Source organism: Sebastes umbrosus, chromosome 13, assembly GCF_015220745.1.
Source record: "Sebastes umbrosus isolate fSebUmb1 chromosome 13, fSebUmb1.pri, whole genome shotgun sequence".
NCBI lineage: Eukaryota > Metazoa > Chordata > Actinopteri > Perciformes > Sebastidae > Sebastes > Sebastes umbrosus.
In genome coordinates, this window is record NC_051281.1 from 10,474,467 (window position 1) to 10,501,594 (window position 27,128).

Below are 27,128 nucleotides of genomic sequence, written 5' to 3' on the forward strand. Positions count from 1 at the left end.
ATATGGCTCTGCTACATAGACTCTCCTGCTGCAGATTTTCTTCATTTTCAGGCTGGTTTTGTGGATTTGGAGCTAGTCATGGTCAAACAATATGCCTGGGGCATGTGTAATAGTGATACTCGTTACCAGGAACAGTGTTATTCCTTAATTTCATTGTCTTCTGTCTCCATTGCCAGGTGATGGTGGTAAAGTTTGAAATTAGAAATTTGGCTATTTCCTTAGGAAAAAAAGATTGCTCAAATAATAAATAATAATAATAAATAATAATAAATAATAATAATAAATAATAAATAATAAATAATAAATAATAAATAATAAATAATAAATAATAAATAATAAACAATAAATAATAAAAAAGCACAAGCAATAATTTCAGAAATCCTGGAATTTTCTAAAAATCAAAAGATTTTATAAGGACATGGGTGAGTAGATGTACACAATGTTTGATAAAAACGGGCGAAACAAACAATCACAGGACTTTTACTCAGGGGACCGGCGTTCGTGTCTCATGTGAAACCAAAAGTTGAGTAATTTTTACTGACAGTGTTATGCCATGTGACGCTATGTCACTGAGTCACATGACGTTACGTCCATAGCTTATGCTACGTTACAAGTGTGCCGAATGTATTTTAAATTTTTTTTTTAATGTCATAACTGAATTCTCTAACACTTTGTTTCCTCTTTTTGTATTTTGAACTTGTTTATATGTTATTGTTATCTCCCCCAGACCTAAACCTGGGAGGAGATTATATGTTCGTTCATGCGTGTGCATCTGTCTGTCTGTCCACAGCTAATCTCTAAACTACTGGACCCATCAGTCTTATATTTTTTGTGCTTGACTGTCTGCTCAAGGACTTCTCTATTGAATGTTTTATACCGTCATATTTCTGTTGCAGGACATGTGAAGCGATTTTTATGTCTTTTTGACAGAGCTGCTTTTAGGATGTGTCCTCCAGAGTTTCTAGAAAATGATAGATGGATCCATATTACAATAGAAGAATCAGTTTCATTTCATCTCTAATCATTCTTGCTGACATTTAGATTTCTGTAGAATAAAGGTTAATTTGAGGTCGTCTTTCCCACCATAACTGTCCTTTGAATTACACTCATTATTTTGAACATGCCCTCAGAGGATGAGATATTTCTATGCAAATCTAACCCCAGCAAATCATGTGAACTCTGGTCAATTCAGCAGAATGTGCAATCAGCCATAATTATCATATCTGCTCCTGTTTTTGTGCCACCCACTGTCACGTGCGTAAAGGTCTGAGTTCATTGTACCTAAGAAATACTGGACTTCAAATTTGTAAATGTCTCTCTCAATGTCTCTGTCAACAAAATCAGATTTTGATGTGACACACAATACGAGCATATTTCCTTGAACTTTGTGTTACACCGAAGATAACACCAAGAAAGAAATATTTGAAGCAACAGCAGTGTTGACAGAGAGGTTGATCTGGAGCAATAATGGGTACCATTCACAACATCTTGGCACCATTATAATAAAAATTATTATTATAATAAAAGCACCCCTCTGCTTTACAGAGCTTTATTGGGAGATTCAGTGAATTATTTACTGTTTTGGTTCACTCTCACTGCTCCCATGTCATGGCTTTTTTGTTGTTGCTTGCAGCAGGCATCTGTTTTCAGTAAAAAAACTCTAAAAACCCAGTGTGCACTAGTATACCTGCTCAGCACCAAACAGCATACAGACACAGTCAGCGACCGGCTGGTGAACATAGTGGAGCTTATAGCAGCTAAAGAGACAAATATTTAGGAGTTGGTAGAGATCAAACCAGAGCAAAAAGAGAGTGAATATCTTACATTCATGAGGTGGTCAAACTTAAAAGGTGATAAAATGTCAATGTTGTGTTCACGTCTTTAAACCACTGCTCCCAAGTGGCCCAAAAAACAGTTATTGCAGATTTAATGAATCCTTTTTGGTGTTTGAGTTTTGTTGATTATACAGTAGTTAATGGTAATTAGTTAACCTTACCATATTTGAACACTGAATATTTGAATTAACTGATGTGAGCTCTTGTATTATTGTTTGTTATATAATCCTGAATGTGATCATACGGTACATTTGTTTCATAGTCTTAACAGGGGAACTATAAATAGTTGTGTTATTCTCTATAAACATGGCTCCTGTGAATCTTTTATGGAAAAACAGACAAACATATCAAGAAAATATGTCAGTATTAAGTGAAACAGGTGATGGATGTGTGGTGTTGAATGTTTCTGTCTTTGTTTGTGAGCAACTCTATTTATTTGTATTCAGTAACTTCAGGGTGGTTATTTAATCTCCACACCTTCTCACCTTCACACTTCAGAAATACATGTTTTCTGACACGTTTACGCTCACTAAAAAAATAGTCTTGCTTTGCCTTTCATTCCTTCTTTGAATATTTCTGTCCATGTGTATCTGTTTTTTCACCTCCTCCATTATAGAGCTATGTTCATGCATGTATGTCTTGTCTTGTATAATCAAGGCTGCAAAACACCTTCATACACATGCATCTATATACTGAACATGTGTGTAAGGTCACACACAGATCGAAACTAAGAGACGGTGCAAACATCGTACCAGCCTTCCTCAAGATGTCTTTGTCATCACTTCAATTTAGAGGCATACAAAGTCCAGAGGCAACTGTTGAAGCGAAATGTAATACAGTCTTTTGTAGCGTAAGGTTTTACCAATTTCCTGGAGGAAATATTGAACAATTAAACTGTAAGCTAAGGAATATGAAGGTTATACAGTTCTGGAGGAAAAGGAAGGAACATGAAGTTGGTGCACCAACCACATCGGCCTTTTTCAAAGCAGACATTTTGACATGACTTTGCAAGAACATCACATGTGCAATTAATATTATAAATAAGGGATGCACATACAAATCATGTAAACAGCATATTCCATTTGACTATTCTGAATTAGGCCTTAATCCGAATGGAGCATTTTCCGATTAAGACATGTGGGATATGTTGATATTATTCAGGTTTTAGGAGCATTCTTTGGACAGTATGTATACAGCACATATGTGTCTCAGTTGGGGTTTTTACGGCAGTTTACGACACACAGCCTCTTGCCTGTTTACGGTCAGCTCTCTGTGTTGTACACAAACCAACTAGACGACAGTTTACAGAGATGCATGACCAAAAGAAAAGCCCACAGTTCTTGTCGGAAGTAGAAACACACCTACTTTTACACATTATGAAAGACTTGGAAATCAACAGCATTTTGGATATGTGCAAATATCGCAACGCCGACCTTTTCAAGAAGGTGTTTGAAGGAATGAAAGAAGGAGGCTGTGGTTGTACAAGTCCGCCACCATCTACGTTAATCAGAGTATGAAAGGCTGCATGTAAACGGGAATATTAGTGGAATTATTCATTTTCATTAGCCATGTAAACAGCTTAGAAGGAATATCGTCTTTTTTGGAACAAGGGCAAATATTTGAATATTTTGTGCATGAAAATGTCACTGACAAGGCTTATGGATAAACCTAAATGGATCATGTACCAATATATCAGGGGCAGAGAACACTGACTGGTTGATTTTAAAAGTCTGTGTCAACTTAATATGTGGTTTAACAACCACACAGTAAAGTAGAAACACACTGAATGACACTCCCTTTGCATAAAGTGAAATCAAGGGTTGTTCTTACCTTCCAGTGATCAGGAGGAAGAGGGTGAGGATGACGAGGAGGGTGAAGCCACCAACCGCTGCTGTGACGATGACCAACACCTGGCCTTGGTCAGAGGCGATGTCTGATGCTGAAAGTGGAGGAGCATGGAGGATGGTTAAGAAGTAGGGAAAGGATGTAGGGTTAGGCAGAGGAGATGTGGAAAAGAAGGTAAAGAAGGAAGGAAGATGAGAAGTAGGAGAAGTTGAATGTAAAGAGCAGGTGATAAAAGCAGTGAGGGGAGAAAAGAAGGAAATTACTCAGTGGGCAGGATAAAGTGAGAAGAAAGAGCAAATTCTCATTCAACATCATCTTCAATATTCCCCTCCATCAATGCGCCACACATAGACCATGTTCGCTCTCATGATAGGCAGGAGGTTTGATCAGCTCTTTGTAATGCAAAGACCCTTCGTCAGCTTTGGTATGGGAATGATTCATATATGCCTGCTGCTGTTTAATTAATATTATTCATTCATGAAATTGTGATTTAGTCCATGATCATTTGGTTAAATTGGTCCCATTTGATATTCATGATTTTCCCTTTTCTGTGTCTTGTCACAAGGCTAACGAATCCGAGATAATTGAAAGATGATTGCTATTACCAAACTTATTTCTATAATATTTCACGCTTAATGAATATGAATTGGAGATCAGGGTGCGTGGTCGCCAGCCCAAAGAGGGAGGCTCATGTGGGTTTCTACAGTATGTGGGTGTTGAGTCACGAGCACGTGTGTGTGCGCAGGCAGGGTGTCATGAATGTATGTGTGTGTGTGTGTGTGTGTGTGTGTGTGTGTGTGTGTGTTTGGCTGGATAAAAGTAATTACAGACCACTCAGAGGGAGGGAGAGTGAAAGTGGCGGTGCACAGATCACATGAGACAATTCTCCCAGACGTCAACTTCACACACTCTTCACATCACTAACTAAGCAGATGTGTTGGACTGATGCTGCTGTAATGATGTGTATGTGTGTGTGTGTGTGTGCGTGTGTGTGTGTGTGTGTGGAGAGAGAGGGAAGGGTAGCAGAGGACAGGATGCAGAATGCAAGGTGAGCGATGAGGAAAACAGATGACAGAAGAGAAGCAAAGACAAACAAGAGAGACAGAGAGAGGCGGAAGTGACAGACGGATGGAAGAAGGAGCGCATGAGACAGTGAGTGACAGGCGGACGGACAGACTGACAGAGAGGGAGAGAGCGACAGGGGCCAAATCTGCTTTCTCTTTCAGATAAAAGGCCAGGCAATACAAAGGCTTGGCCAAGCACCGTCTGATCCGCAGATAAAGCAAAGCTCTGCAGCTTTGGAAGGGAGAGGACCACTGAGCCAAATCAGCCCTCAACAATACCTGAACCAACATAAAAGGGCAGCTGGGCCTTTGTATTTTATGAGTAGACTTGCTACTGTTCAGACACACACACACACACACACAAAACATTGATTCAAAATACATCGAACATCAAGGCGGTGTTGTCGGACTCCCGTGATGATTGTATTCAATTTTTCAACTGCCATCGCAACAGATATCCTGACCTTTAAGGGTTTGTAATTTCAACCTATATGAAATTCATACTGTAGGGAGGCCAGATGTTTTGGAGGTAATGCAATCATAGTTAACAGATATCGAACAAAAATTAAAAAATGAAATCAGTTGTAATCAAAGATATATAAATCTTTCTAATCTTTATTTACTACTAAAACATAGCATTGTTTTATATACCTGCAAGTATTACAATGCTTTAACTCACATTTTGCATTAAAAGGACTGAAATATGTGACTAATGTGTGATTTACCCAATTTGAAATAATGAAATATATTATCCTAAAAAAACACATCAATGTCTACCATGAACTGTTTCACGGGTCGAATAATCATTACGGATGTTTCAGTCTATTTGGGAATGCTGCACCGTCCTTTAGTTAGACATGTGGCAATTTGTGAGTTGTTGACTAAAAAAAGTTGACTAAAATATATAAAAAATCATATTAAAGGGACAAAAAAATATGTCTGCAACAAGCACAAGAAACATATTTTAAGCAAAATCTGGAAACAGATAAAAATGTAACAATAAGACATTTTTTAATAAAATAAGATGCAATATTATAAAAGGACAATCACAAACATTTCACATTATTGCCAAACACTTTCCAAATATAAAGTCCTAGAATTTTTAAATAATTTCTTTCTACCTTTTTTTTGTGCATAACATTGCAATTGTGAACTATATTCTTAGAAAAGCCAATCCAGAAGCAAACAGTATGAGAAAACATGGGAATTGTGAAAAGGATAATGTGAATTTGGTAGCTTCTTGCAAAACGTGGCTGTTCAGCAGATATCAAATCTAAATATTGCACATACTAAATCAATCTACACTTTATTTAATCTACAGTGTATTTCTGTGCCGTAGTATAACTTACTTACTTATATCAGCAGTAATATATTTGATGTTGTAGTAAGAGTGGAAAAATAGACACCCACACTTCCTGTGTATGGCAGTTGCGCTTAATAGGGAATCATGGGAGTTCTCTTCACTTTAAACAAAGTGAATCTGTTGCTAGGATTGACACATGACAGCGTGATATTATAATGTTTGTGATTTTGTGACTGGGATCTCATGAAGTAGTTGCCAGTTGCTATCCTACTCTGCTCCAGTTGGTGGGATCACATCCAGCCTTATTATCTGCTGCTGTGCTCTTGGTGCAGGCTGCCCTGAGCGCTGCTCCAGGCTACAATACATGAACTTCATGTGACCCTGAACTGATGCTTGCAGCCCGATCTCCTGCTGCTTCTCAGCCGAAATTGTGATTTTTTTTATGCACAAGTAAAGGTCTTAACTAACTTTGCAACCCGATATCACGCCAAAGCGTGTAATAGACCCGCCTGTCCATCAGAGGATAGCCGTCAGTGTCACGTATTTGCACAAAGCAAAACAAAGCCATGGACTTAGGATCAGGCAAGAAAACCTCTTACTTAGGTTAAGGAAAAAACATCATGGTTGGGCTTAAAATAAGTACGTAAACTAAGTAAAACTTGTACGGAAACAACGTAATGTCAGAATGGAAAACGGTTGACACGTGAGAAACGTCACCCACCCACCCGCCCACCATATGTGGTCTTTCTAACTTTTTATACTACGTCACTAGCTCAGAGCTTTGTATGGAGTACAGAAAACACGTGACACCCGTCCCTTCGTAACATTGTACCTTCATGCAGGCGTGTAATATTCACGCCTCGGCAACACAAAACGTGACACTGACACACTTTTTTCTGGTGGACGGGCTGGTCTATTACACACTTTGCTGTGAGACTGCCAATACATTTGTTGATGGATTTTGAGACTGCTTGTGTTTGCTCATACAATGTAGATTAATAATGGATGGATGGCTGACCCTTTTCAACATGAAGCATCATCCCAACCTGACACTGAGAGTGAAATGTTTTGTTTGCTGCCATCACTTTACATGATTTCTGCATACTTCACCTTAAATATTCTCTACGATGAAGAAAAACTGTTCTTTTAACCTCACATAAACCTAATGCTAATCATGATCTTAACCCCAGACCAAAGTTTTAATTTTATTGTACTCGTTTTCAGGGGTGAGACGCAGCAACATGTTTTGGAGAATATCCCATTTTCTATATCATTTTGCCGTGAAAAGAAGCACAGATACAAACTGAGACAGCTGCATCCCTCCCCAGTAACAAGTGCTGTCAATGGTCCCAGGTACTTACAGTCTCCTGTAGTCTTGTACTCATATTTCGGGGTATAGGAACTGTATCCAGCTGGCGTGCGGGTGCGTACACAGAAGACGTACCAGGTGGCTGGTTTTAAACCTGAGATGATCACACTGGGAGCCTTGGTGCGCGTCGATGAGTAGCTCAACTGCTCATGTTCCTGTGGAAGATGATCAAAATAATCTAATTAACAGATTTCCACCTAACATTATTTAATGACTGACGGCCAGATTTGACTCAATTTACACTCAATATGTGTTACTGTCTCTTGGCGGCTGCTGATTGCACAACCAGTGACAAGGACTGCCTTCAGACTTTATCACTTTAACACAGGCAATAGACAAGTTTAATTTTTTTTCATGGAACAACCACTGAATAGATTAAATGTCTGTCAAAATAAATGTGCACATAATCATGCAGAAGGAGCATTATGAATTGTCTATTCAGCTTAAAAAGATTAGCTTATAAGGTTATTATATGTCCTTGGAAGCATATTTGAAGTGCTTTATAATCATATAATGGGTACTATAGACTGTATTTGTGCCTTGGGACCCTTAAACTGCAGCAAAATAACAGTTTCTTTTCCCCTTAGAAAGCCATTCTTTGGACTGATTAGATAAGAGGAGCTGATGTGGTTGGCTGTTATTGAAACTCAGCCCAACGACAGCAGCTCATACTGTATTTCTTCTCCTAAATATTCCAGATATTGCCATGCTGCACAAGGATTGTGCTTGAATCTCAAAATTGCAAAAAAGAATTTGCTGGTTACACAAAAAAACAAAGTTACCTTATGCACTCACAACCCGTTTCAGGAAAAACAACTAAAAAAGCTAGATTTTAATTGATGATTAACATTGAAACCATACTATATCTACAACTGAATATACAGTAGCTGTCCAACAATAATTCAGAACAGTGTGATTTTGAACTGGAGACCTCCACAAGATATTTGATCACTTAGCCCATTAGGATGCACAAACAATCTCCGCTGATGCTGTGTTGAAGAGCTCAACATTTCATGCACTACTTCTGTTTATTTGGACAAAATCATGGATAACACGATTTAGCAGGATCAAATCCTAGTTTAATCAGTGGACTATATTGTTGTGCCAAGATGTGCAGTTAGCAAGAGCATGACAATTTTTTGGTCTGATGCCAGATGTTCTTGTTTAACCGTAAAGACCTAGAAATATCTGTTGATTTTCTTATGAATAACAAAACAACGGAGGACCTTTAACAAATTTGACACACTTGCATGATCCTTATTTTTTCTTGAAATCTCAGCTAAATAAATTGCTACAAATAAGTCTCTCACCTGAACAAGGATCAGAATAATAATATGTCTATACCTACATAATGCCCTTCAATTTAAGACTGGATCTGGACATAAACAGAAGTAACTGTACCTTCTCATAGTATTTGATCTCGTAGTCGAGGATGAGCAGTGTTGTTTGTTCGGGCTGCTGCCAGGAGAGAGCGATGCTGTTTGGAGAGGCCCAGTCCTTCTTAAGAGTCCCAACCTGAGACGGACCTGGTTTGAACACAAAATACATAGCTTCAGCGTCAATGTCTTTACTATAGTCACAAGAGTTGAATGACTCCGGCCATCTCTGGTGAGTATCCTGATGAATAAAGTGAATCAAATTAATATTGTTATTGATTTTGTGCAAACTTATCCTTCAGATGTGTGCAAATATAAACAGCACTGAGCTGCAAAACAGATTTGAATTCGAAGCTGATTTTCACATGTATGCACGATTCCCCTCCAAACATTCGGCCCATCTGCTTTCCACAGAGAATTAAAGGAAAAAATGATAACTACAAAAATACCACAAATGAAATATGCTTGGGCGTGCTGCTTAATTATATATAGGAAAGACTGAACACCTCCCTGCTGCTTGATAAAATTAGATTTTTCAAGTGTGTGGTTGATGTAGCTCTGCAGTTTCAAGGTGACGTTGCGGTTACATGGCAACATGCGCTGTAACCATTCAGCTACCAAGGCGCTTGACCTATTTCTATTTCTAAAGATGCACAAGGGGAAATATAGGACTACGCAATCAATTGAAGGTTAAGAGCCCAATAAGATGATGTTGTTGATTCAGTTTTACTTGAGGTCTGTAAACCATTTGTGTACTGTGATGTTTATGTTACAGGTTGCTGCTGCTGGTATGGTCCATGGGTAATGGATTATATTCAAATTAAGTTGTAATGCATTAAGTTAATGTGAGTTAATGTAGCGTTTTGTTCCTTTATTGTTCAATACTTTGGTTTAGGACCAAATATCTGTAAAAATAATGATATCCTCTCAGTGTAGTTTGTGCCAATTAACCATAGATTGTTTATAACAAGTGGACGTAGTCACCATGATGTCACCCATTGGTTTGTGGACTGTCGTTTTGAGGCCTTGAGTTTGGCAATTTGTCCGTCGCCATGTTGGTTCCTTGCAACCAGAAGTGACACATGAGCTAAGTACAACTTAAGGCTGAATAAGACATTTTTAGGCGTCCAAAAAGGTTATAATTAACTTTCATGACCAGAAAACACACTGTGAAAGGGTTAAAGTTGTAAGACAAAAACACGGACAACTCTCAGCATCCCCTGCTTTATGGTCTATTTGACTCTAAATGGAACCATAATTTACTAAATGAACATCATGCTGTATTGAAGAAGACTTGAAACTAGCGATTGAGACCATAAACTCATGTTTACAATGTTTACTGAGGTAATAAATGAAGTGAGAAGTAGGCTCATTTTCTCATAGACTTCTATACAATCAGACTTCTTTTTGCAACCAGCATGCTAACATTGTTAGTGTAAGCATTGTGATGTTGTAGCCTCACATAGCTGCAGACTCTTAGACTTGTTGATCTAGAGAGAACCAGTTGACCTCAGCAAGCAGTCAGTTTGATAAGAATGTGCACTGAATACAGAGCGAGGAGTTTTTCTATGATGCAGCCAGTATACAATGAGGCTGTATAGCACACCAAGAAATCCAATGGCTGACAACGTGTGTGCATACACACACACACACACACACACACATAGTAGATCAACACCTGTCCACCTTGTCAGCAATAATCTTCACACATCCATGCTGATGCTCAATTATTGCATTTCAAATATAGGCTGTAGTCCTTTCAAGTCTCTGGGAATAAACCTCCACACAGCTATTCTCCCATAAGATCATCTTGTTTTAATTGAAAATAAGTCGAGGAAAGCTACATCTTCTTTTCTTGGGCTGAATTGCATTAGCTTTGCTCTATGAATTTCTGCTGGGTGAATAATTGCGCTGGTGCTCCCAAGAGAGGTCAGCAGATGTAACTGCCCTGAGAGCCATTATTGTGTATTATATCATCTAATGTTACAGAGCTGACTCATTATGTGGATATACAATGCAGGCCCGCTTTACTCAGGTGTATTCAAAGTAAAATGATGCCACAGACACTATTTTTCATTTGTTCTACAGTAGCGAGCCGGGGGAATGCAGCTCTCTCTTTGTCTGAGGCTGGGTATTAGGGGGAAGCATGGGGGATCAGGGATGGAGGTTTAGGGTTTGGGGGTCAGGGGGCTAGATGACATGAAAGCTGTGGGCTGTAGGGGTTTGAGCTTGTTAGCTAGAGACCTACTGCTACAAATCTGATAGAAAATGAACACCTCTGTTCCCTTCATTCCTCTTATTTTCATCTCTCTTTTCCCTCACCACCTGCTTCTTTTTGTCCATTCGCTCTCCATCTGTGGTTGGCTTTATCTCTTTATATCCTCACACATGTGATGGTTTTAACGCTATGTCCTCTGGTCCTTCCTTTCCTGCTCATCTCCAAATCTCCCTCCCCACTCAGAGCAGCCGATTAGACCGTTATCAGGTCATTAAATGGCCGTCATCAGTGATTATAAGCCTCATGGATGTGCGTCAGAAGGGCCCTGCTACAGTACAAGTAGGTTTTGTCATCTATTCACATGGCCTATCACCGAAAGAAGGAATAAAAGAAAACGGTGACCTTTAGCGATGGTAGTAATTATGCAGAGCAAAAGCGGAAGTCAGGCTCTGACGACAATTTAAAACACCATATGGGGTGATTGATAGGACACAAAACACAGGGTTTTCTCCCAGGAGACCGGGGTTTGCATCCCATCTGAAACCAATAACGTTTACTTGTCTTTATGTTCACAACCCACAACCTTAAGTTTCACTTTTCAAACATAGTTATTTTAAGCCAAAAACACTATCTTTTCCCCTAAACTTAACTAGGTGGTTTTGTTGCCTAAACCTAAACGAGTTGTTTTGTTTGTGTTCAAAATGTAACGCTTTATTCAGTTTGACAATGTGTTAGAATCAGGCTGGTCTCATACACTGTTTGTAGCTTTCCTGACAAAAAGTAATGCACTGTAATTTGTGTATATTCCACAAAATAAATTTGTATGTGCACGTAATCGTGGACCAGGAAGTATAAAGAGCGGCGTACGCCGCTTAGGTAGGAAGTTAGGATGGATGGGTGGGTCTAAAAATATCGGACTTTCGCTCAGGAGACTGGCGTTCGCGTCCCCTTGTGAAACCAGAAGTCAACGTTGATTTATTTGTCACGTAACTTATGTACTTAAGTAACGCTGCTTCTGGTGTTATTTTAAGCCAAACCAGGATCTTTTCCTAACCCTACCTGAGTAGTTTTGTTGCCTAAACCTAATAAAGTTGTTTCCTGTGAAGACGGAAGTGTGTTTTGAAAAGACTGTATGCATGTAACAAGTGGAAACTGACACGTGTTGCTGGACATTCGTAGGAAAACGAACGAAAAAGATATGATACGAACCGCTGTATGAGTATACGTTGGTTAGAACATGTTTCACTTTCACAAAGTAGTTGTAGTAGGCCCCTACTGACCCACATCTATCGGGCATATAACGACTGATAACACACATTTAATGAGCTGACCAAATCGGGTGCTCAGAGTGGGAACAAATTTACTATTGGTATATTGGGAAGCAGGAGCTCCAATAGGTGAAGAGTTTGAACTAATGAGAGTAATGGAGATTTAAATATGACTTTGAGACAAGGTTTTGCAGAAGAGGAGCAGAAATTCTCAAATTCTGTGTTTAAAAGACGTGAGTATTCAAAAGACTAATTTCAGTTGCCCCCTATGGTGCTGTGGTTTTATTATAATAAGAATAACATTTCAATAATCTGTGAGATTGTGATTGTATTGTATTCTAAAATGTGTTAGCAAAAGTAAAAGTAAGTGTATTTGCAAAAGAGGAATATCTATAAAACAACTCTCATTTTATGGAAATAATTCACAAACATGTAGGACATTATTCACATGCCCAACTCATGATGACTGTGATTACAAATGACTAAAACATGCAGTTAATCAAGCAACCAACAACTCAGGTCAATAACTTGAACTGGATCAAAACGTGGTGACGGATGAAACAGGGCTGGAGGGGATAGGTGTACAGCACTGTGCAGCATACAGCACTTTTACATTAAATGCATTTTAATGCTTGGCTTCTCCTTAATAACCACCAACTTAATAGCCATTTCAAATTTGGTAGGTTGTCTGAGATGTTAGCAAAAATAGAACAACATAATATCATGCGTGAGTGAAAATGGCTAATAATATCAGCATAATCAGCAGGCTGAAAGGGCAGTGTGTGTGTGTGTGTATGCATACATGTGTATGTAGGGGTTTACTGTGAGTGCATGTGTATAATTTTTTATCTTAAAAAGAGAGTATGGAGCAGCTGGAGTAGAAAATAAAGCATTAAGCCAATGCTTTTGACATCTTATTAGGTGTTATTACCACATATAACCTCTCATATGCCCATTTCAGTCAGAGCGTGCTCATATCCTCTGCTCCGTCTCTCCTCAGTGGCAGAGAAAATTCATCTCAGGGGGATTTTATCTGATCTAACTCTGTCTAATGAAGCACTCTGTTGAGGCTGCGACGTTGCAAGGTTTCCTGCGCTGCTTCTGCCAGCTGGATACAACAGTGGCGGCAGGGCGGTGTGGTTTGCGGCTAGAGTCATGCAGCGGAGGCATCAAACTAAGACACGGCAAGATGGCTGGCATCTGCTGTTAGCATATTGGCCCCTGATAGGGAACAATAAACACAGCCTAAATACAATCTCCCTCTGACTCACAGATTCAAATCAGCCTCCCACCGCAAGGCACCGCACAACGCACACTCGCACGAGCTGTGCAAGCAAACAAGGGAACACAGTCTGCAGGAAGCAAAAGCACACAAGACGTGTGCTTGCACACAAATAGTCTGACGTGTGTAAAAACAATGTGTTTGTTGGAGAAGCAGGACTGGAAGAAAATAATAGCCAGTGGAAATGTGACAGCTGTGTTTGCATGTCAAGACAGAACTCATCATGACACTTTCACATTCCTTCCCACAGCAATCATACAAAAGCCACAGTTGCTCTAATTGAGCCATTTTCACAAACCTAAAGAAAAACATATACAGTCTATTTTCCAGCTAGAGTCTATATGTTCCTATGTTCCTTCCTGAGCTCACGTTGTGGATATAATCTTGTCTCCTACAAAATTATGTTCCCATACAACTAAACTACATTCTCATTATATCTTGAGGGAAACGTGTTTTCTTCCCGGATTATGTTCGCAGTTTTAAACAGTTTTTGACACGTGATTAACGTTGTAAATTGAAACAAACACAAAAAAAAATCGCAACAACATTACTTAGTTAAGTTTAGGCAACAAAACTATTGGGTTAGGTTTAGAAAAACAACATCATGGTTTGGCAACGTAAGTGAACGTTGACTTTTTGTTTCACATGGGACATGAACAGCGGTTTCATTGGACAGTGGTTTCCAATCGTTTTCCTTTTCAGCCATTGAGTAACCTGATGACTCCTGACTAAGAGCCAGATTTTATGGATATATCACATTATATTTAATGCATAACAATAACAGTACAGAACAACTGATAAACTGCACAATTAACCCAAATAGTTAACGCATTAGGAAGTTTGTGTCAAACGAGCGATTTGGATGAATTTTTAGCAAATTATTTGGAACTTTTAATAAAAATCTCTGTCTGTATTATCCATTTTTTTTTAAAATTGTAACAATCATGCCATTATTCTATTAGCTCTTCAGTTAACTTTGTACTTTTTCATTTTTAAGTCTATATTAAAAATAATAATAGTTACGTTACGTTTCTTTCCAAGTGTAATTGAGAATGCAGTTTAGTTGTATGGGAATGTAATTTTTTGAGGAGACAGGGCTGACTTATGTGATCTAGATTCCTTCTATGTACTGTATGTAATGGACTTTTGGACTACAATTAGTGTTGAATACATTGTTCATTAAATAAAGTATAAGTATTGGTCTCTTGATAATTGATGAGTTAGTGCTGTCTAGATGTAATGTAATTTATTTATTTATATAAATAGAGTTTGAGGCGGAGAAGCCTTAAACTCGAAGTGACTGTAACAATACATTGCTACAGTAGAAACTCATCTACATGAGTGGATAGTATTTCTATTGTGGACAAACAATCAATGAAGACTCATGACATCGAAGCATAGACACACACACACACACACACACACACTAGAAACTACAGCGTCTGCCTCTGTTTGCATTGTGGTTGCATTTTTCTAAAGGCTGGAGAATGAAACACATCACTGTCTCCAGGCATCGGCGAGATACTTTGAGGATACAGGACACGCTGCAACTGTCTTTAATGATTCTGTATGTGGGTTATTAGAGCTGCAGCATGAAATATGCCAGAGGAACTCGGGAGCATTGGAAAGCCATTAGAAACACCAGTCAATTACGATGCCCGATGGATGGATTTTCCAGTCAAGCGTGGTTAAGCTAAACATAAACTAATGGGGAGTCTTTAAATGAGCTTGACCTGCATATGATTTTAATTAGCTTTCCTGCCCTAAAGGCTTCCATTAACTGTTTGAAAAAAATCAATAGAGCCAGTATTGATGCTGTGCGAGAGCTTAAACGATGTCCTAACACTCCACTGATTCACTGCTGATAGAGAGACTAGATGGAGAGAAACACACATACACAATATAGGCGCTCTTGTTTACAACAGTCATATTGATACGTCTGTCTCTCTTCTAGGTGTCTGGTTGTCTTTGTCTTGCGGCCGACCCAAATTGCTCTTTCGGCATGCATTTTCATGGGTGAGTAGAATGAAAAAGATTTACTGGAACAAACACCTGCATGCGCACACTTGCTGCACAAATATTTAATTCACCTGATTTTGATTTGATTCAAATTAGTTCAATTTAATGCAATTCGACTCGATTCCGAGCGCCGCCCGCCATCGACGAGTACGTGGCGTGCTTCAGAAGCACTTCATATTTGCCTCAGGGAACTAAGGGAATGAATGAATGAATTGAAGCCATCTCCAACGTTACCACTGGGACCTCAAGTAATCAGTTGGAGCAACGTCACATTTGTAGAATCTGTAATGTGTGTGTGTCTGAACGTCTGTGTGGGTATGTGTGCGTGTGTGTGCTGCTTTTACAAACCACAAGACCAAATTAAAGTGACATGGGGTCTGCTTTGGGCACTATCATCGTTACCCTTCATTAATGCTGGAGGTCATTCCCATTGCACTATGGGTCATCTGCTCTCTGCCATGAACTCCATGCATAAACACACAGGCCACACCACAGAGACCCGACTGTCAAATCAACTGTTGGGTCTGAGTCTAATTATAGAGTATAAATAAGTGACTGATCTGCTCAACTCAATCAAGCACAGTATAATTGGAATTGTTGCCTCATTAACACTGAACTCGGTGGTATCCACCTGAGAATCACATCTCCCTGCAACATGGGCCTGTTTGTTGGGTTGTCAAGATATGTGTTTAAGGAATAGTTTGACATTTTCAGCTTGCTTGCTGAGAGTTAGATGATAAGATTGATACCTATCTATGTTTGTGCATTAAAGGGCAACTTTGCTGATTTTTAACCAGCTTCGTATCACTACAATGCGGATAGTCAGCCTGTTCACATAAAAACCACATATAAATGTCATGGTAATGTGCAAGGCGTTTAGCATGCAATAAGAACGCCTTTCTTGATTTCCACGTGTCATATGACTGCAATATATATATGCTACGGTAAGAGTGATGTAGCATAAAAAGCAAGAAAGACCCCTTAAGGTTGGCAGGACTTTTGACCAAGAGACCCGATTTCGAGACCGTTGTTGACTGGTGTTTTGTTTTGTAAGTGTTATGTTAGTGACGTTTGTCATGTGACGATGGTCACATGATTTCTGTAGTTGTGTTACGTTGTGTCCGTACGTGTTTTACTTAGTTTACTTACTACTTATTTTAAGCCCAAACATGCCGTTCCTCCTTCCTCCACGCTGCGAGCAACCAGAGCCCCCCGCTCACCCGCTGACAAACGTACGCATGATGCAAAATGACTGCCGTCAAATGAGTGGGGAGCTTTGGGCGCTGGCAACACAAAGGGAAACCGTCAGGGCTGCTCTCTCTTACTCAATACTAATTGGTCGTTTTGATCTCAGTTGACTAAGACTTCTTTAGTTGATACATCATTTTTTATGCACTTTCATGCTGACTGACTTATTTCCAAGAATCTTATGATCACATCTCTGGTAAACACAAGATTTAAAGTGGTGCTTTTGTGAGATTCTTTGTGGAGAAACAGATCTGTTGATTTGATTTGATTAGTTGACAAAATCGTGTCAGTCGACTAAGAATTTCTTTGGCCGAGGATAGCCCTAGAAACCGAGCATCATTCATTTGCACATACTACCCACAACACAACGATGATCTGCAAAGTTTCCCTTTAAGTTTGGAGCTGGAGACAGGAGGTTGTTAGCTCAGCTTAGCATTAAGACTGCAAGCAGGGGGAAACAGTTAGCCTGGCTCTGTCCAAAGTCCAAAAATCTGTCCACCAGCACCTCTAAAATGCACAATTAATGTGTTGTTTTGTTAGTTTATTTGTGGTTTTACAAATAAAGAGTCATTTTGGACACCACCGTTCCTGGGAAACACATGAGTTGACCCCCTCAACATCTTGAAGTCTCCAAAGATTGCCTCCTTTAGTGTCCCCTTCAGGAGCAGGAATTGCTTGTTTATTGCCCCCCTCCAACAGTGAAATGAAATATCCGCCTTTGGAAACAGCTTTTGTTAATAATGCCTTTCATATTGGTGACTATCCGTTTCCTGTACAGGGTTGCTATCCATTTCATCAGGAGATTTCTGCTACTCTTGCACTTTTGCGGCAAGTTTGCTTCAAGAACTTTTGGGAGCTTTGAATTCAGTCTTCAAAGATGATACCGGTCATAGCATAGCACCTGTACATGGCCCATAGTGCCTGTTTCTGAATCCATTGCACTGTGCACACTACCTATGGTAGCTACACATTCCTTCCTCTATCTCCTTCTCTACAATCTCCATATAAAGTGTTGCAATTTGCTGGCCAATCGTCTATAGCAATCTCTCTCCCCACTGTGGTGATATGGGCTGTTTTCTTTTAGAGGCATATTGTTGCTCCCTGCAGTCTCAGACAGGAAAAATGGATGTGACCCCTATGACACTAAATAGCTGTCAACTGGATCTAAACTGGGACAGTTTCTTGTTCTCCCTCGGTACACCTGCAATCCCCCCCTGCTGTGGCGGCTGTCTCTGGTATGACAGTGGAGAAAAGCTCCTAAGCCTCCTTTGCCCCATCCAGATGGTGGCTGCAACAGTCACCCGGACCATTTATCATGTGTATCTGCTGAGTACGGGGAGTTAACAGGTAATTAAAATCATCAGTCACGCAACAAAAGCAGGGATCGGTAAGGCGGAGAGGAAAAGAGAAAAAGGAAAGAGACCTTTGCTGCGAATTCAGAGCTATTTCCTCTTTCTGTGGATTTGAGTTGTGGGAGAGTGGAGTGGAAAAGAGCAGTAAGGAAAGTAACAAAAAAAAGATCAAGGAAAGAGAGGCAAATCAAAGATACCTAGTGAGATTAAAGTGTGACTTTGGATGGTCTTTGACCTGCAAACAGCCTGAAACATTTAAACCTTTGTCTTCTTATTGACAGCAGCAGAAGAGGGATTAAAAGACAGGCCGACAGATACACCGTAAGGATGCTCCGATCGATCGGCCTCCGACCGGTGTTGGCCAATATTCGTTGTAAATAACTTCATCGGCGGTCTCTATAAGGTTAGAGGACGCAAAACATGCGAGACAATTTCCCTATGCGGTGCTAAAGTGGCTTCACCGAAGTTGTGAGTTGTGTCTCTAAAGCCCCTTTTAAAGCCTGTTCAAGGCGGGACTGTAGCGCAGGTAGGTACGGACACGGAATGGGGGGGTATCGTTGCTGCGCTGCTAAGCCGGCAGCGGAGGGAGTCACTAGGGTTGGGCGATATGTTAAAATTTTCCAACCGACCATCGTCAGCCCAACAACCAGCGATTGCCGATATATACGAGCAGGTGTGTGTGCGGTATTTTATATTTCATTAACATAAAAATATAAGGTTATTGTCTGAGGTCGTGAGGTGGTTGGCTTATTATTAATAAATTAACTGATGTGTTTCTGTGTAACGTATTGGCGGATGCCTCTCTCGTTCAGCAGCCGTGTTATGTTTGTACAACGTAACACTACGTTGTCTCTCATCCCGTCATGTACCGCTTTTTTCTTTCTCACTGCAGACGGCCAGCAGCTCTCGCACACACAGCCACACACGTATCTCTCTGCTCTCAGAGGGAGGAAGAAGATGGGGTCATGCGTCATCAACGCGTCATCAGTTGCACTGCACATGTGTTATACCCTGAGGTCTTAATGCTCAGGCTAATCGGAATTCTTAAAAAAATTCCTGAATCCGAATCATGATCCGGATCGCCACCGAAATATGATGGATTGTTCATTGCGCTACATTCCACCCCTCCAAAATATGTCATTCAAATCCATCGCGAACTTCTGGAGTAATCCTGCTAACAGAAGGACAGAAAGACAGACAGACACACAGACGCTGGTGAAAACAATACCTCTTTCTAGGCCTTTGGCCTTGGCGGAGGTAATAGTGTTACACGATGTGAAGAGAAGGCTTCAAATAGACCCCGTGATCAGAATCGGTCGATACTGCTTCCAGTGATCGGCGCGAAAACTCCTGATCGGATCACCCTTAATAAAAAGCGAAAAGAAGTGTTGTCTACTGTCTCGTGGAGGACGTTTGTGTGCTAGCTAGCCTGTCTGACACTCCGAGGTCCCGTCTTTAATAGGGTCCCCGCTTGCCTCTGATCCCTCTTGTTCCCACTTAATGAGGACGTGGAGAAGCAATGACGTGTGGGAAAGGCCAGTGGAACCGGCCCTATACTGGCCCACCACAATCAATACTCATTTGGCCTCCACCTCTCATTCCCCAAAAGTAATTAATGAGAAGAACGGAAGTATCTGGCCGCTGACAGCTGATTTCCCTGCCGGTCCCCGTCCTTAACACCCTGTCCACTTCTCATGCTGCTACTTAAAAGCTTCATTATGGTTGAAACCAAGCATTCAGTATTGGAAAGTGACACAGATATGGGCAGACACAGATGTCGATGCGCATAATGTCCTTTTAGGATAAGAACCTAAAAAAAGAGGCCTCATTCTCACCAGTTTAGTGTCGTTACATAAAACACACATTGCACTTTCATTTTCATTCTCCAACTTAAGACACCTAACCATCGGTGAAGTAATATATGGAAGCATTTTGGACCATCAATGGAAGAATTGTGGATAAAATAAGTCTGTTAATTCTACAACAAGGGATTAGGCTACGTAGGATTCAATCAAGTGAATTCTGTGTTTGATGTGTTAATGTTAGTTTGATTTCTTTAAACTTAATTAAAAAGAAAAACTCACAGCCCCAAACCACGCCACTCGCCTAGTCTTTGACTTGAATGGATTCTACTCAAACATTTAATTCACATTTCACTATCATGGTTCACTTGATGGTGATGGCAATGGTAGTGATGGTTTTGATTATTATGATTATGGGTTTTAGAAGGCAAATGTACTTTTACTATGCACTGATACCGATATCGGGCCGATACTGACTCAAAAAGCTGAATTGGATATCGGTGACAATGGGGCCAATCTATTAAATTCAATTCTATGTTTTTATACTACATGCACTTGCTGAATTTAAATTCCTGTGCAAGTTTTGACCAATTTGTTGCTGCATTAAAAAGGTTTACACTTGAATTCCTGTTAATTTTGAAGATCTTTTACCAAGTTGCTGGTGCACAATTTATTATTTTAATAATTAACAATTCAGTAAATTTATGTAAATAGATGTAAGCAAATCTATGCATTTATTTATTACATTTTGTTTTACAAAGTGAAGAAGGCAATGTTTAAGTCCAGCCTGCTGTTGCCTTACACATACAGTAAAAGCATGATCCCAGTCACTTCCACACAGTGAGGCCACTTCTTATATGATGTAGTTTATTTCATTATAAACTTATTTAAATTTGATCCACGCTACACTGCTCGTCTACGTGGAAACCTCCTTAATATATTTCTGAGCAGAGACAACTGAATATGTTCTTTTTTCACCAAGAAAGTTGTCATTTAAATGCATAATATTGGATAAAAAACAATACTATTATCACTAGTATTATTTGGCATACAACATATTTAATTAAACAGTGCTAGTGGATCGGTACTTGGTATCGCTATCGGGACTGAAAAAGTCAGATTGGTGAATCCTTACTTTACATAATTTCTGTTTCAGCGGGTTCCTACACATACAGGGACCAAAATTGTGGTGAAAAAGAAAATACTTGTTACACATAAATGTAGCCCTGCATTTGAGAACAGATTAAAAACTTTCAGTAGCTTCCAAATCTCCTCTCCTCTGTGAATAGGAGTGCATAGGGAGAGGAGTGGAGTGCCACTGCAGTGGAGGTACAGTATAAATAGCAGTCGACCCTCCTATAGCACCCAGAGCAGACTTACTGCAGCAGAACACACAGCAGGCGGAGTGGCAATACGCTCTTTCCTATAGAGCTCATTTCAAGCAGAGCCATCCATACACAACCCTGCTGTCAAAGTCAGCCCTCCTGGAGTTAAAATAGCCCACACAATTGATACAATGAAGGATTGCTTGAATAAAGCAGGCAGCATGTACTTTAAAAGCACTCATGATGCACAAGGTGACAGTAAACGTGTAGGAGAATAATGCAGTTCCCGTTTGGACCAATCGCTCGCAACTTCTACAAATGTGTAAAAGGTCACGGTTCCATGTTTTCTATGGAACAAAGAAAATGCCATTTTGCAGGGATGTTTCTCGTACCTGTTAATCTTTTTCTTTTGTCGGTTGGTGTGGCGCCTCACATTGGTATACACAACTGTTTTTTTTTTTTACTTGCTGGCACTTTCATTTACCAGCCAGCAAAAGTGGGACAAACTGATACTTAAGAAAAGTGTCTGACTAATCAATATTAACAGTCTATTGCTCAAGGGGGCACATTTGCGGAGTGATGGTGAACTAAAGGCTAATATCACTTCTACAGTACTGACAGATTCACAGTTTAATAAAGAATGTCTGACATGAGAAGAACTTATGAACAAATGAATGAGTGGTGACTGACGTAGTCGTGTACATGATGCATTTCACAAAAAGAAGCTTATTAAAAGAAAGCTTGTCAATTGTTTCGGTTGTATTTGATGTCTCACTCTGACTATATTTCAATACACAGGAAATGGAGTATAAACTGTAAGGCCTTAAGCTGAGTGTGTCTTCAATGGTTGTTAAAATATATAAAGGCCTACAGAGATTGAAGTTAGAACTGCTGTCATTATGAATGGCTTTATGGAGTGAGGCTAATGCAAATTCATTTAAATGAACTGAAGCGACAAAAGGCATTGGCAACTGATTTATCTAACTTTCAGAAGACAATGGCGGTGCATTCTGGGGAGGAAATTCAACCCGAAGATTGAAGAGGGGATTGAGGTGGGAGTAGAGAGAGAGGAAACTTCAGAGAACATCCATCAGGATTGCAGAACAATGAATCCAATCACTCTGTATTAATGAGCCAATGCTTAAAATAGTTCCCGTTGTGAGGTGAAGTCAGGGGAAATGATCTTTGCAGGGGGGGGAACGAAGTTTCCTGATAAAAGTCTGGGCATAAATCATTTTGTGGAGTAGAAATAGCTAATCTCTTTTCCTCGAACTCCCCACCTGCTCCGAACACTGCTGAATAGCGATGTTGGGGAATAGCTATTCTTAACGCTGACTGGTGAATAGGTGACTTACTGTACGTCTGGAAGGCTCAGAGGGGCTGGCTGAAGATATACTGTATGACCACACACAACACTGTAGATGTGGGCAGCTCATTGACAGCCTTCAAAAAGGCTTGAAGGTCTTTCTGTAATTCACCACTGTCCAGAAGGCTGAATGATTTATCAAGCAGATTTATAGCGATAGAGATCACAACATATGATTTACTCGTGGCTGCTTCTGTAGGGGCTCTATGGCATTTTAAATAGAGGTGCAACACCATTATTTCTCGTTATAACTAGACGAGAACAACTCAAATTGTGAAACTCTCGCGAGATGGTTAAGATTAGGCCTTAACCTGGAATGGTTAAAATAGGATAGGTTGTTTTGGCAATTTGCGGGTTACCTTCTAGACACTCCTGAACTGAGCAACACTGAGTTTGTTTTCTGCAAATGCATCTTTGGTTCAGACTGAAATATCTCAACAACTACTGACTGGATTGCCATGAAATTTGGTGCAGACATTCACATGCCTTCCATGATTAATTGTAATAACTTTGGTGGTGAGTTTTCATCTACTAGTGCCATCATCAACAAATACCAGAGATGGGGCCAAGTCATTGTTTTGCAAGTAAGTCTGAAGTCTTTGCACTCAAGTCCCAAGTCAAGACGGGCTAGTCCCGAATCAATTCCTAAGTCCTAAACTTTGAGTTTTGAGTCCTAAACAAGTCATAGTGCACTCTTCAACAAATGGAATGCCATATGTGTCCCAGTCTCTAATTTTCGACGCACACTTTTTGCATACTGCAATTCATGTTGTTGTCCGTGTAGTTTTTGTACGCTAACGAAAATTTCTTTGGTATCATTTTTTTTTCCACTGCCGCTAAATAATGTAACGTTCTTCATCCTTCTTTCCTTTCTTTCCTGCAACTTGATTGGATGCTGTCGGATCGGTTCAAACATAGTGGATCTGGGGAATTAAGTGTCGACTTGCTGAGAATGAAAAGCGTTAACGTGTTAATTTGTTGATTCAGGAAATGAAGGGAAAAGAATTGATTCGTGGTGTATTTTCAAGTCAAAGGACTCAAGCCCAAGCAAAGTCATGAGTCACTGGTGTTTAAGTCCAAGTCGAGTTAAACGTCTTTTTTGATTTTGTCAAGTCAAGTCTAAAGTCAAATTTGTGACTCGAGTCTGACTCGAGTCCAAGTCGTGCGACTTGAGTCCACAACTCTTCCAAATACCTGCAAAACATTTCCATCAACTTTGACTGTACTTTAGCAAACGCTTTCTGGCTAACATGCTAAACTAAGATGGTTACCCTGGTAAATATTAGTACGTTAGCATTGTCATTGTGGACATGTTAATGCAGCCCACCTGTACTTTCAACACATGAACAAAAGCTTATTCAGAAAAAGTGATCACAATAGATCGGTGTGGGTGGCTAAATCTAATAAATGATGTTTATCCAGTAAAGCAAACTCCTCAAACAAACTCATCTCCGTCCCTGAACAAATCAGGCTTTTTGAATCATTCTTGTCGCTGGTGTCAGGACCTGCAACGCTACGACAAAAGATAAGCCTTGGGGTGATTTTACACTGCACTAAAGCATATCAATTACTTGGGACTTCATACTGATCTCTCAAGTAATTCACACTAATCCTTTATGTGCATCCCTAAAGTTTGTGTTAACTGTATGACTTTGTCCCTTGCCCACCCCAACTCTGATGTTACCCATATTAAGCAGGTGAATGTTTGCTGTAACCTGAATACAAATAAACAGATACAAGGCCAACATAGGCACAGATCTCCCAACTGGGCCCAGCTGTGCTAATATGCCCCTCATCACCTCATTTTCACTTCTTCCAGCCCTTATCACCTCGCTCTCATTGTCCTCCACAAAAAGTACACCCAAAACCAACTCTATCCCATATACTGTATAACAGCCTGAATGTTACTGTCTCAGTCCACATTTTCTACCTAAAAGCGAAATGCAGATATGTCAAAGTTCAGACATTTAGTATTTATGGCAATCACCTCTTGTATTGTAATTAATTGACTCCACATCTGTTGTTTTTCTCCACAAACTGAGCTAGTCTGACCTTATGTATGTGTGTGTGTGTGTGTGTGTCTGGTAGCAGCAGGTCACGGACAAAGATAAAAGGGGGCGCTGAAGGGCAGAGAATGGGCAGGGGGCAGCAGATGCCCCAGGTCACATCGAGCCCCATGGGAAGCCAGCTAAACAAACCTGCCAACAAAAACAGTGAGCAAACACCTGCTAGCATCATATCGCAGATGCACACATTCATTATGTCTACACAAGCACACATACTCATCTTGTTATGTACAGTGTATACCATTATAAACACTAGTGCAGTGCCCATCCATTGCTTTGCCCCATGGAAGTACTACTCGGTGCTCGTTGACTCCAGGGAAGCGAAGAAGAGTTTGGTTGTAACGTTAGTATATCCAGCATCCAGAAGCAAAACTGAAAATCAATGAGCCGCGATCTACCCGCTGCGGAAGACATGCTCATTCACAGAGCCTTGAAGCCCCGTCCCAGCTGCGGATCAGAGCGCTTGTTTATTAGTATTGAACGTGTCGCGAGTCCAATTTGCACCAAATTCGACAAAGCACTCCATGGGGTCCCCAGCAATACACCCGCCAAGTGTGAAGTAGATCGAATGAGCACTTCACGAGATATGCGAAGCACATACAGAAAGACAGATTCCTCGCTTTCTTGTTCATATCTGCAGAGCCTATGTTATTTTTTCTCTTGTAGGAATCATATATTGAGCTAATTGTCTGGCCACTTCTTAAATGATGTAGTTTATTTGATTACAAATTCATTAAAATTTGATCCATACTACACTTGTCAATGTGAGACACCTTCATTTATTTCTAAGCAAAGACCTTTTTTTCAAGAAAGTTATCATTTAAATGCACTGAATATTGGATAAAAATCACTATTTACTGCTTTAAGTGAAAAGTGCTGATTATACAGTTACTCTTCAAATCCACATATTGGTCAAACCAGTGCCAGAAAAACCTGTGAACAAAGCCCTTGATGTCGGCATGGAGCCAGTGGCTTTTCCGACTATATGAAAAGCACAGTACATTTTTGGACTTATCTTGATGAAGTGTTGGAGGCTTCACGTTTGCTGAGACAGCAACAAGAACACAAAGATGGAAACTGAACTGAACAAAAACGTTCCAGGAAATGTCCAAATCTCAATTGAACGAGAGGGTAGCTGTTAATGTCTGTGACTATACATCAACACTTACAATAAAAGCCTTGTGTTGGTTTGGCATTGGAGAGCCTTTAATGTGATATATGTGTGAATGAAAGTAAGATGAGGAACGTTTGAGTGACAAAAACAACTTTCTATTTTTTGGTGCTTTCTCCAGTTACCTGTATCACCACACAGGTTGAGCCAATTAATTTAATTAAGTTGTTACTACTCTCATGTGTAAAGGAGCATGAAATCCCATGATATCATGCCTCAAGAGTCTAATACTGTTCCAGTTGATGAAAGAGGTCTATACCATATCAAATAATAATGTAGTTTTCAAAGTAGCTTTTGCCCTTTCCACTTTCTTAGAAGACTGTGGGGAGCCAGGACTATAATTTACTATATATCACTCTGCTGGAGCTTCTCCCAGCATGCATCAGGTGAAAGGCACGGAAATAACTTGGGACAGGTCTCCAGTCTACCACAGGACTGTTACACAGACAAACACAGACAGACCAGCCTGATCTACATTGTTTTTAGACTGTTGCAAACTGAGAACCTTGAGGAAAGCCACACAAACACAAAACTAACATTCAAACTTCACACAGAAAGGACCGGGGCTACAGTATGTATTAAAGCCTAACACCTTGTTGCGGTGAGGCAGGAGCCCTAACCACCAAACTAACCAGCATTAGAATCAGCCTTAAACAAGGAAAAATTAGACAGTATATAAGAAGTGGACGTAGTCACCGTGGCATCACCCATTGGTTTGTGGACTGCCGTTTTGAAGGTCAGCATTTTGGCTGTCACTATCTTGGTTTTTTGCAACCAGAAGTAACACAAGAGGGTGGAGATAAGTACAACCAAACGCTGAATACAACATTTTCAGGCGACCAAAATGTTACAATTAACTTTCATGAACTGAAAACACACAGTGAGAGGGTCAAAGTTGTGAGACGAAAACACGGTCAACACCCAGACCGGACAACGCCATGGTAGCGACCTGTCAATCACAAGGTAGCCCTTAAACATACCCTGCTTTATGGTCTATTTGACTCTAAATGGGACCATAATTTACCAAATGAACATCATGCTGTATTGAAGAAGACTTGAAACTAGTGATTGTGACCATAAACTCATGTTAACAATGTTTACTGAGGTAATAAATCAAGAGAGAAGTAGGGTCATTTTCTCATAGACTTCTACACAATCAGACTTCTTATTGCAACCAGAAGAGTCGCCCCCTGCTGGCTGTTAGAAAGAAAGCAAGTTT

General features: G+C 40.0%; 1 protein-coding gene across 2 annotated transcripts in view; it reads right to left on the reverse strand.

Annotated features, from left to right (window-relative positions):
- LOC119500253 (ephrin type-A receptor 6-like) overlaps window positions 1-27,128 on the reverse strand; it is a 190,256-nt gene that overhangs the window by 26,213 nt on the left and 136,915 nt on the right. Inside the window, exons 6-8 of one of the 2 annotated variants that reach the window (XM_037789902.1) lie at window positions 8,818-8,942; window positions 7,409-7,571; window positions 3,666-3,768 (exon numbers count right to left, since the gene is read on the reverse strand). In XM_037789902.1, coding sequence (XP_037645830.1) covers window positions 3,666-3,768; window positions 7,409-7,571; window positions 8,818-8,942 — 391 coding nt within the window. Of the gene's footprint in view, window positions 1-3,665; window positions 3,775-7,408; window positions 7,572-8,817; window positions 8,943-27,128 lie in introns of both variants that reach the window. The other variant, XM_037789903.1, reaches the window with a different exon arrangement.